Consider the following 10,767-nt stretch of genomic DNA (forward strand, 5'->3'; position numbering starts at 1 on the left):
ACAAAGAAGGGATATAAGCCTATGTGGAAGGTGCAAAACTTGTCTGCACCGAGTACAAGGGCGAAGGTTAACTCTTCCAATCCTAAATGAATACACTGTACTAGAATGCGTGGGGAGTCAAACGGCAGGAACCTTGGTACCATATTGAGGAGCTTGTCTTAACTCACAACCCTGAGTTTCTATGTATAGCAGAACCTCTTATTAAGCCACCTAATGCTCTGCCACCAGTGTTGACTAGACTTGGCTTTAGTGCGAATTTCTTACATAATAATACCACTCACAGGGTAGGCAACCTATGGATATTTTGGAGGGATGGACTAACCCCTAGCCTTGTTAGTCTTCCATAGCAGCAGATTACAGTTAAAGTTAAGAACTCCCTTATGACTTTTGTGCATGCAAGTAGTTCTTATGGCATTCGTAGAGAGTTTTGGCAGGAGCTTTCTCTATTGGGTCAAAGCGACCATACTTGGGCAGTAATAGGAGACTTTAATATTGTTACTTCAGTAGCTGAAAGAAAAAGGGGTGGCACTCCTTGTTTAGCGGCTATGGATGATTTTAACCATTTTATCCACTCGAATGCTCTCATTGACTCCACCACGTTGGGGTTTAAATACTCTTGGTGTAATAAGAGATGGGGTAGTAAAAGAATGCTTCAAGGATGGTTGCAAGGCAATGTTGGATGGAGGAGCAGAATTCTCAAAAGAAAGATTTCATACCATAGTCCAATTGTGGGCTGGAATACTCGCATCCCCAAGCCCCACAACATCCCATTTCAGTTTCAAAAGGCCTGGATTCATCATGACACTCTTAAGGATATGGTAGAAGCAAACTGGAATGAGCCTCTTTATGATGTGCCTATCGGAAAAGTGGTCAAAAACACTTAAAAGACTCAAGCAAAAACTGAAAAGCTGGAGCTTCGAAGTCTTTGGTAATCATGATCAGCATCTTAAGCGCCTCGAAGAAGAAATGGATAAGATTCTAAAGGATCAATGACCCAACAGATTCCACCTTACAACAAATGGAATTTGATAAGGCTTCTAAAATTGAAGAGGTTACAAATGTTATCACTGCCATGGCCAAGGAGAAATCCAGAGTATCAGATGCTTTGGAGGGGGAAAGAAATTCAGCCTACTTCCACGCCACCATCAAAATGCGCCTGGCAAAAGTGCAAATCACTGAAATAAAGAACAAGGAAGGTGACTTACTCAAATAACAGGACTAGATTAAGGGGTACATTGTTGATGCCTACAAGGAAAAATACAAGCATCAAACAGTTGAGATGGATGGTACTCTTATGAATCTGATCCCGAATCTGGTTACAGTGGAGGATAATGCAACACTTTCAGCCATGCCAACTATAGATGAGATCAGAGATGCAGTGTTCTCAATGGATGCAAACAGTGCTCCTGGGTCAGATGGCTTCCAAGGAATATTCTATCATACCTTCTGAAGCATCATTGGACATGATGTATGTTACACTGTTATATCTTTTTTGAGAGATAATGCTCTCCCGAAAGGCATAAATTTTAGCTTTCTAGTTCTAGTGCCTAAAGTCACAAATGCTATTGATGTAAATCATTTTAGACCTATATGCCTAAGTAATTTCTTATTCAAGATTATTACTAAGATCCTTTCTTTGAGAATTAAATCCATAGTGAGCAAGATCATTAGCGGAGAACAACTAGCTTTTATTCAAGGCAGAACAGGCACAGTAGGCATTGCTTTTGCCTCGGAAATGGTCAATGAATTGGACAAGAAGACCAAAGGTGGGAATGTAGGCATCAAGCTCGACATTACTTAAGATTTTGACTCTCTCAGTTGGGAGTTCTTGATTGAAGTGCTTGGAAGGTTTAGGTTATGCAACCAATGGTGATCCTAGATATCCACTCTTCTCAAAAGTGCTAACATCTCTGTTATGATCAATGGTGGACCATGTGGGTTCTTCGAGGCTGGTAGAGGTCTAAGGCAAGGGGATCCTCTCTCCTCCATCCTCTTTGACATAGCGAAAGATGTTCTAAGCAGAGGAATAAATTGGTTGTTTCATTTTGGCAAGATAAAACATATGATAGCAGCTGGAAAGTGCCCTAGCCCCACTCACATTCTGTTTGCGGACGATGTTTTTATATTTGCGAATGGCGACATTCGGGGACTTCGGCACCTTAAAAACTTGCTTAATGTCTACGAGCAGTCTGCAGGTCAATATTTCAACCCGCCAAAAGCAAGTTGCTCCTAGGAGCTATGAATAAAGGCAAGAAAGCAAGAGTAGTTGAACTTTTTGACTTCTCTGAAGGTTCTCTCCCTGAGAAATACTTGGGTGCTCCGATCTGTAAGGGAAGAATAACTCAAGCAAGTATTCAGATATTGGTGGATAAAGTGAAAAGAAGAGCTAGTGGATGGGCAGGTAGAATGCTTTCTTTCCAAGGAAGAGTTGTTATTGCTCAATCAATTCTTAACAGCCTCCCAGTGTACAACTAACATGTCAGTATACAAATGGCCTTTGCAGTGTATCAAAGAATGCAAGCAGCAATTAGCAACTTTGTATGGTCGAGTGACCCCACAGTAAAGAAAGGCATCACCCTTAACTTCGAGAGCTGAATCTAGCCCTGCTCATGAAACTTGCTTGGACTTTTCTTGCTGGAAAATCTGAATGGAGCTAATATATGCAGGCTAAGTTCACCATGGCCTCAGGAGAGTGGATAACTTACTTCAAAAAATCATCTATCTAGCCTGGAATTAGATGGGCTCTTAGAGAAATGACACCTAATCTGGGGTGGATAGTGGGTCAAGGAAAGATTATTTAACTGTGGAAAGATGATTGGGTAGGCACCACTCTAGTAGATAAAGTTCATGGTATCAGCTGGAAGACTCTCAAAGCTAAGGTATTGGACATCATTACAGAGGGAAACTGGAATATTCCAATCCACGTGCAGCAAGTCTTTGCAAGAGTCGGCATCGACCTAAACTTCATGCAGCAACCTATTGGAGATAATGAGGATACTAGAATATGGAGACCTGCGAATGATGGAAGATTCATAGTCAAAGCAGCATTTGACGAGCAACGAACAAGCTATGGGGTGGCACAACTGGGTCTGGAACAAATACTTGCATCCTAAAACTGCAAGTACCATTGGAAACTTATATAAAAGGCAGTCCCTACTAATGACAAGGTCAGAAAGAAAGGAATTTGCATGGTATAGAGATGTAGACTCTGCAAAAACACTAAGGAGACAGTAAGCCACATGCTCTGGGAATGTACCATTTCAAAGGAGTTATGGGCTTGGCTATTTGAAGTGCACAAGGTGCAACCAACTCTTAGCCTACAAGGCATCCTTACTGCCCCCAAATTCCTTAGCCATATCAGAAAAGAGGTATGGAACTCCGTTGTTGCACACATTATGTCCCAGATATGGAAGATGAGGAATCACATTTACTTCGAGGACATAAATTTGAACTATGCTCACATCAAGAATGAAGTCATGAAAGGGGTCAAGGCCTTGGGTAAGGCAGCTACATGGTACATGTTTAACACACCTGATGACTTGGAAGTTCTTCACTATTTTAACATCAAAGGGAAACCATGTCAAAATTGCATACAAGAGGTTAGTTGGATACCCCCCGATAATGGAATTGTTAAAGCAAACACTGATGGCTCCTCCATCGGTAATCCAGGGATTGGTGGTGCTGGAATTATCTTTAGGGATCATGCTGCCCAAGTTATAGGAGTCCAAGCATATGGCCTAGGGATCACCACTAATTTCGACGCGGAGTGCTTTGCAATTGTATTGGCAACTGAATTAGCAGTGCTCAATGGTTGGTTGCATTTATGGATTGAAAGTGATTCGACTGCAACAATCAAAGCTTTAAGCGGGGATAGAATGCCTTGGGTTCTTAAAGCTCGTTGGCTATGAGCAACCCAAAAACTTGTTCACTGGAGACTAACACACATCTACCGTGAGACAAATTTTGGAGCTGATGTTGTTGCGAAGAGAGGTTCATCCATGAACCAGGGAGATGGTCTTTGGAGCCCGACCAGACCAAGTTATATTAAGACTTTAGAAAGCTCTTACAGGGTTTATTATCGTTTTAACTTGGACTGGATGTTTTTACCAAGTCATAATACAATTGTAACCTCTCTCCACTCGATGTAACATTCTTTTTTATAAGTAATAATATATTCCTTCTTGCATGCAAAAAAATAAAAGACCAGTTTAATAACAGATAAAGGACATTGTTTACTAACACTAGTTTTATTCATCAAATCAAGAAATAAAATAACAACCATTGTTTATAAAATAAAAATAAATATAAAAGAGTAACGAAATTCCACTGGGTGTAAAGACACATTGCTAACTCATCTAGAGAAATGCAACATATATGCTAATTTCTCCTTATTTTTGCATCACTTACCCTTCCAATCGCATATATGAGTGTAGCAATTTCAGTTAAGTGTCCCAGATACACACAACCATTGACCAACAAAGAGAGCACTGCAATTAAGATTGGGATTGATAGCAGCAAAGGTTGCAGCTGTTGAATTGCTATTCTGTATGATGCCAAAGCAAGTATCACCACCTTGTACTCCAACAACTTTATCACATTGTGGAGTTTTCCCTCTTCCAAATACAACTGTTAATCACATCAGATACATATTGATTAGATTGCCCACCCCATCTAGTGCACCGAACAAAATATATAGTATATATAGAGTTGCGTATCCTCGCTCTTAAATTGGTTTTTTGAATTTTTTTTTTGGAACTGTTATATCCATCTTTTATACATGCTTCAATTAGGATTCCAATTAGAAACTACAAACTAATTGATTCAAACTCATTCTTTTGAAAATTCTCCACAATAATTGTAAACATATACCCTTTGTAAAATACACCTTTTAGAAAATAACTTGTGTCCAAGAGTAAGTACGAACCAGTGACCACACAACATGCTAATAAATATTGGTCGCACGTATTTTTAATATCTATAACTTGTGTCCAATACTCCAATGTTTGTGCATAAAGATTTATTAGTTCTAAATATGTACTATAAATCTATTTGACAAAAAAAGAAAAAAAAAACCAGATACACGCCTTCTCACATTTCACACTTTGACACTATGTCATTTGGCTTGACAGAAACAATCATGTTTCAATATAATCCACTATAATATAATCTACTATGATAAAAACTTACGACCAAGAAACCTGCCCTCTGCCATGGACATGATGAGAAGAAGTGAGAGCATGAAAACAATGTTAAACATGGCTGCTTTATTGTTGATCTTAGACATTTTATTACTCTTCTATTTTTCTCTCAATTAAAGTAGCTAGAAACTCTCCCTTTCTTCTGACCCTTCACTTTTCAAAAGTGATCTATATATAGTGCTTAATCAATTGATTGGACCAACATATGAGTACCCATTGTTTATCTGATTCTACCGATGGCCGGCTACTCTTACTTAGTAACCTTGTGAACAAAACATGTTTTTTTTGTATGCTTTTTCATTCGATATGTATGCCTTCTAGGATGCGAGTTACTCTATGCAAAATTTTGGAATGTTTCTTCCCACGCAGGCCAAAAGGTTAAAACGGTGTGGGTTAATTATACAAATCCCCCAATATATATACCAGTTTGACTAAACCCCCAATTATTTGAAAATTGAAACCTCCGCATTATGTTAGACTCGTGTTTAAATTTCACTTAGTACCTATTGGGCCTCCACCATTTTGGATGTGTTGGACTAAATTAAGTACTACTCCTATTCGGATCTCAAAATCAGGATCCCGTTAAAACTATGTGTTTCTTTATAACCGAATTACCAGAAAGTTAATAAAGAAGACTTTAGGCAAAGTCCAATTATGGAGCAAAACACTAAATATATGACGGGAATTGTAATTTAATGGTGTGTCAAAACGTTAACTCGCCAACACTATCGGTATAACTTTATCTTTCTATACCACAAGTTTTAATAGTATAGCGTATAGTCTACACGCCAATACGAGTGGTAGGCAGAAGAAATCGAAGAAATCTAATCTACACGTCATACTGTGTGGCGGCTAGAATTTTAGTTCGGTAGCAAAAGAGAGAGAGAGTTAGGAGAAAGGGTAAAATGGGGAGGGGGTTTGAAATAGAAAAATATACCAGCCATTACCAATGGCGGATACAAAGCAAAAATTAATTTTCCACTCGCCATTACCAATGGTGGCTAGATGGGCCGACTAATTTGGGCTTTCCTCTACACGCCTATACCACTGGTGGGTAAAAAAAACAAACCTTTGGGTCCGATTACGCTATCGGCTAACCCAATCTACTGTTGTATTGTGGTTTAGTGTTGTAGCACTCCAAACCATTGGACTTAGTCTTACCGACAGAAAAAAAACTATCACATCACATTCTCTCAAACTCTTCTAATTGCCCCGGGTCTATTTTCTTGCTTTGGTCTCAAGAGGTACCAGTAATCTTGTTAGCATTCCACGTGGATTATTGGGATCATCTTGGTTGGAAAGACCCATATGGCTGGGTCGAACCAATGGACAGTTAGACAGAAGAGTTATGTTGAACCTTTAGAGGTTGATACTCATTTTACACCTCAAGTTGTTGTTCAAGGTCGGGTTAAGTGTTTGGGTAATGATCAAGATGATGTTTTGTATGATATTACTTCTGCTATTCGTTTCCCTGGTCCTGGCTTTAAGGTATGGTTTCTTCGAGTTAGTTTTTTGTTTCTTGTTTTATTGGTTGAAGAAAGGGTTTAAGGCTTAAGCTAGCTTTTTAAAGTTATGATTATGTGGTTTAGATGTTTTATGTTTATATTACTTTGACATGTGGTACACTGGCATTCTCTTATAGGAATATTTTCTTGAACTCTTTTGGTGGATTTATTGAGAAATTACTAAAACCTTTTTAATAATTTGTTTTTAAATTAATAAGAAATTTGTCCCAATGCCCATTTTCGAGTGAAAATCACTCTTAGAACCAATATTTTTTTAATCACTCTCAAGGACGATTTTCGGGTGAAAATAACCCTGAAAACCAATTTTTGAATAAAACTAACTCGTAAAGACAAATATCCCGGATTTGAAATAAATATTTTCCGATTTTACCTTTTCTGTCGTTTTGCTATGAACAACGAGTGTTTATACCTTATGTTGATGTATGAACAATGATTGTTCATACTGAAATAGGTGAACGATGATTTTTCATAGCTCATGTTGAGGTATAAACAATGATTGTTCATACTCCAATAGGTGTTCTTACTGATCATATATTATCTTGAGGTATGAACATTGATTGTTCATAGTTAGCTCATGTTGAGGTATGAACAATGATTGATTATACCCCAAATATATATGAATAATGATTGTTCATAGCTTATGTTAATGTATGAACAACCCAAATAGGTATGAACAATGATTGTTCATACTCTAATAGGTGTTCTTACTGGTCATACATTATGTTGAGGTATGAACAATCATTGTTCATATGAACAGTGACTGTTCATAGCTTATGTTAGTTGAGGTATGAACAAGTTATATAGTCATATATAAACTGCTCACGAATAAGTTAATAAGCGTAAATTAAAAAAGTTATTCAAGACACTATATAAGTTGTTCAAGACACTATATAAGCTGCACTACAAACATGTCTGTTAACGGGCAATGTTCGTTTAAGAGAAAGCATAGTACATGGCGAAGTATATATACATAAGCAAAATATCTATGTCCTTGTCACTTTACAGTGTCGGAGAGGTTCTATATAATGTGTTGTTGTGATTTAATTATAGTTGGTATTAATTAGTCGTATTGTTTATTGTTACTTGTTACAGTCGATAAAACGAAAAAACTCTGATATGGATTCAGATATGAGCATTTTCGAGGAGATAGAATTTGATTGTTTTTTGCTTTCAAAATGACGAAGACTAGAAATCGTCCAAGGCGTATGGTATCCTGGAATGCCAAAGAAGCCCTCCATAATTTATTTTTATCTCCCCTGTGGAAGAGTGGAATTGGAAAACTACTTGTGGTGGATTGAAGTTTTGGTACCGTGGTAGCCCAACCCGTATGTTAGTGTGTAGTTTTGCCTGTATCGTGGATGAATTCTTTGATGCCCTAGTAGGTCATTGTAAGTGATGTGAATGTGTAGTTTTGTGATGTGTAATGTGGGGACTGTGATGATGTAATCCATTTTTCGGTATTTTGATCAGGCTTTCTCTTAAACATACATGTTCGTTAACAGACTTGTTCGTGGGGAAGCTTATATAGTGTCTTGAACAACTTTTTAATTTACACTTATTAACTTGTTCGTGGGTAGCTTATACATGACACTATATAAGTTGTTCAAGACACTATATAAGCTGCTCACGACACTATATAACATGTCCGTAAACGGACAGTCCGTTTAAGAGAAAGCCTAGTTTTTGGGCCCATATGTTCTGTTGCAGTATATTTGAAGCACACTTACACAATAGTGTAGTTAGAGAGAGGTGAAAGCAAAATAGCCAAGTACATAGAGCAACATGCAAATCAACCTAGTACATGGCGTAGTACATATACATAAGCAAAATAACTAAGTACGTAGAGCAACATATATGCAAATCAACCTAGTACATAGCGAAGTATATATACATAAGCAAAATATACATATACATAGTTTTAATTTTGCACCTATAATAGGAAAATCAACCTAACCATTAGAGAAATAAGAACAACAAGTAGGCCAATAATGATCGAGGAGAGCCACGTTCCTAAGTAAAATTGATTGACTATTGTGCTCAGTTTGCACAGAAGTCTCCCTCGTAGTAGTGCTGACAGTGAGTATGGGTTGTACGGTTGTCTCTTCTAATGTCTGATTGAGCTCATTGTAGTAATTGTTGATTCTTTTCTTTCTAAGCAGTAATTCCACCTCTACGATAGAACTACATCCAATGTAGTCTTAGTCAGCAAATTTGTACCTGTTCACGAAATGGTTCACAGTCCCGTGTACAAAGGGATTTAGAAGTAAACAAAATTATGAGAATCCGGTTTGAAAAACATTTTGAGAGAATTACAGTTACCTGGTCCCTGCAGCTAGTCCAGTGCCTGTATATACCTGGTTTCCACCCTATAATGACTGCATGGCAGAACTTTGCCATATCATAAGATTTAGAGAAACAGATTGTACTGCTAGTGAAAAAGTAGTGAAGAGTATATGAAGTTATGAGTATGAAGGATTTTATAGGCATGTATGAAGGGAACGTTCTTTGTTAAATTAAACCAAGAAGTACAAGGTGAAATTAATACATATTTTCAACTACCTAGAACTATATCAACTTGGTTCATTTAATGGTGGTCAAAACTTGTTATCCAGAAGACATTATAGAAGCCTCCAAGAAATTATAAAGGAAAGTTCAACGTCGAACTGATGACTTGTGTTATATAGGAGAAGGGGACTTGGTTAAGCATTTTGCGTTCACAAGACATTATAGAAGTATAATAGGACACTATATAAGCATAGTGGTACTGCCAATTGATAATACTACATATTGTTTATGATTGACAACCCCAACAACAATGCCTACAATAAAAATACATACACTTAATGATACATTTGGCAAAGTTGTAATAAACATACCAACCAAATTTTTGAATGAGATAAATTTTTGAATTGCCGAAAAATCAAAATATTAACCGAAAGTACCGAAATTCCGTTAGATCTGGAATAAATGATAAAGTTAAGTTGTAAGTAGAAAACAACGGCTGTCATCTTAATTACACTATGTTGTGATCTATTTTCTTCTCTGCAAATCTCGAACTGCTTCAATTGCACGAATCCTTCCTCTAATGTATGTGTTTCATCTTTCTCAGTTCATATGAGACGAGGGGAAGGGATATTGTTTGCATGATCTACAATGCAGATGATATCTGAGGTTGTGGGGTGAAGGCGATGTTAGGTTTGAAGCCGTCTTTGATGATTAGGGATTTTAACTTGGGCAAGAGATTTGTTACTATGCATAACACTGTGTCGTGGTGTGGTTTTATGATGAATAGTGTATGCCATTGATTTATTGATAGTAATAATGGTGTTTTGGGTTGTGTTGTTCATCTTAAATCTTTTGTTTGGAGTAATGGTTTGATGGTTGAAAAATCACTTTCTAGTCTTTCTAGTTTTTTTCTACTCTTGTTCTTAAGGTTTTAATGGTGGAAACACTAGTTCTTTATCTAGAATAGTTTGAAATAGACACATTGTATGATATAAATAAATCATTGTCTTAAGATTTATCTGAATCATTATACCAATATAATCTCAAAAATCTCAAAAACGTCAGATGTAATAATATTCAAAGCCTTACAAATATACTGTAAAAACAGTTTTCCTCGAGTATTTATCTAGTGTCATTAAAAGCTTATATAATGTTGTATGTAAACAAGTTAGTAATCTATATAAAAGTTGTTAAGGACATTATATAAGCTTAATTTCCATGGCACTGTATATGCTTTACATGAACTTGTCCGTCATGGACATGTCCGTTTAAGGGAAGGCCTGGTCATCAGATTATATCTACCTTCTCTTTAACATGCCTTATCTTGGGACGCTTATATAGTGTCTTGGAAAGAAATCAAGGACACGATATAAGCTTATCAAGAACTTGTCCAACTACCAACTATAAGAATGCACATTTAATATAAGGAGAGAACGATCTCTTACTGCATCTTCAAAAATTCTCGTCCACAAACTTTTTCCATCCGTCCCAACTCGACTCCCAACCATACCTTGAAATACTCATACGTCATCCGTTTG

The 10,767-nt window shown here is 37.1% G+C and overlaps 1 protein-coding gene and 2 long non-coding RNA genes across 4 annotated transcripts; 2 read left to right on the forward strand and 1 right to left on the reverse strand.

Annotated features, from left to right (window-relative positions):
* The first annotated feature begins 1,915 nt into the window (after positions 1–1,915).
* On the forward strand, positions 1,916–2,595 carry LOC147493159 (uncharacterized). Its single transcript, XM_086567763.1, has 3 exons — positions 1,916–2,195; positions 2,291–2,401; positions 2,504–2,595. Exons 1-3 carry the CDS (start codon positions 1,916–1,918, stop codon positions 2,593–2,595), a joined length of 483 nt encoding a protein of 160 aa, XP_086423889.1.
* Positions 2,596–4,228: 1,633 nt separating this feature from the next.
* Positions 4,229–5,508, reverse strand: LOC147493160 (uncharacterized). Its single transcript, XR_015199916.1, has 2 exons — positions 5,188–5,508; positions 4,229–4,626 (listed from the first exon to the last, which is right to left on the reverse strand). It is a non-coding gene; the product is annotated as an uncharacterized LOC147493160 (long non-coding RNA).
* A 923-nt stretch (positions 5,509–6,431) lies between these two features.
* Positions 6,432–10,245, forward strand: LOC147493161 (uncharacterized). Of its 2 annotated transcripts, none has more exons than XR_015198778.1 (2): positions 6,432–6,686; positions 9,834–10,245. It is a non-coding gene; the product is annotated as an uncharacterized LOC147493161 (long non-coding RNA). The 2 variants fall into 2 exon arrangements; XR_015198779.1 differs by lacking the exon at positions 9,834–10,245 and adding an exon at positions 7,817–8,416 and having other exon boundaries at positions 6,471–6,686.
* The last annotated feature ends 522 nt before the right edge of the window (positions 10,246–10,767 follow it).

The sequence above is a fragment of the Coptis chinensis genome, chromosome 6 (assembly GCF_015680905.1).
Source record: "Coptis chinensis isolate HL-2020 chromosome 6, ASM1568090v1, whole genome shotgun sequence".
Taxonomy (NCBI): Eukaryota; Viridiplantae; Streptophyta; class Magnoliopsida; order Ranunculales; family Ranunculaceae; genus Coptis; species Coptis chinensis.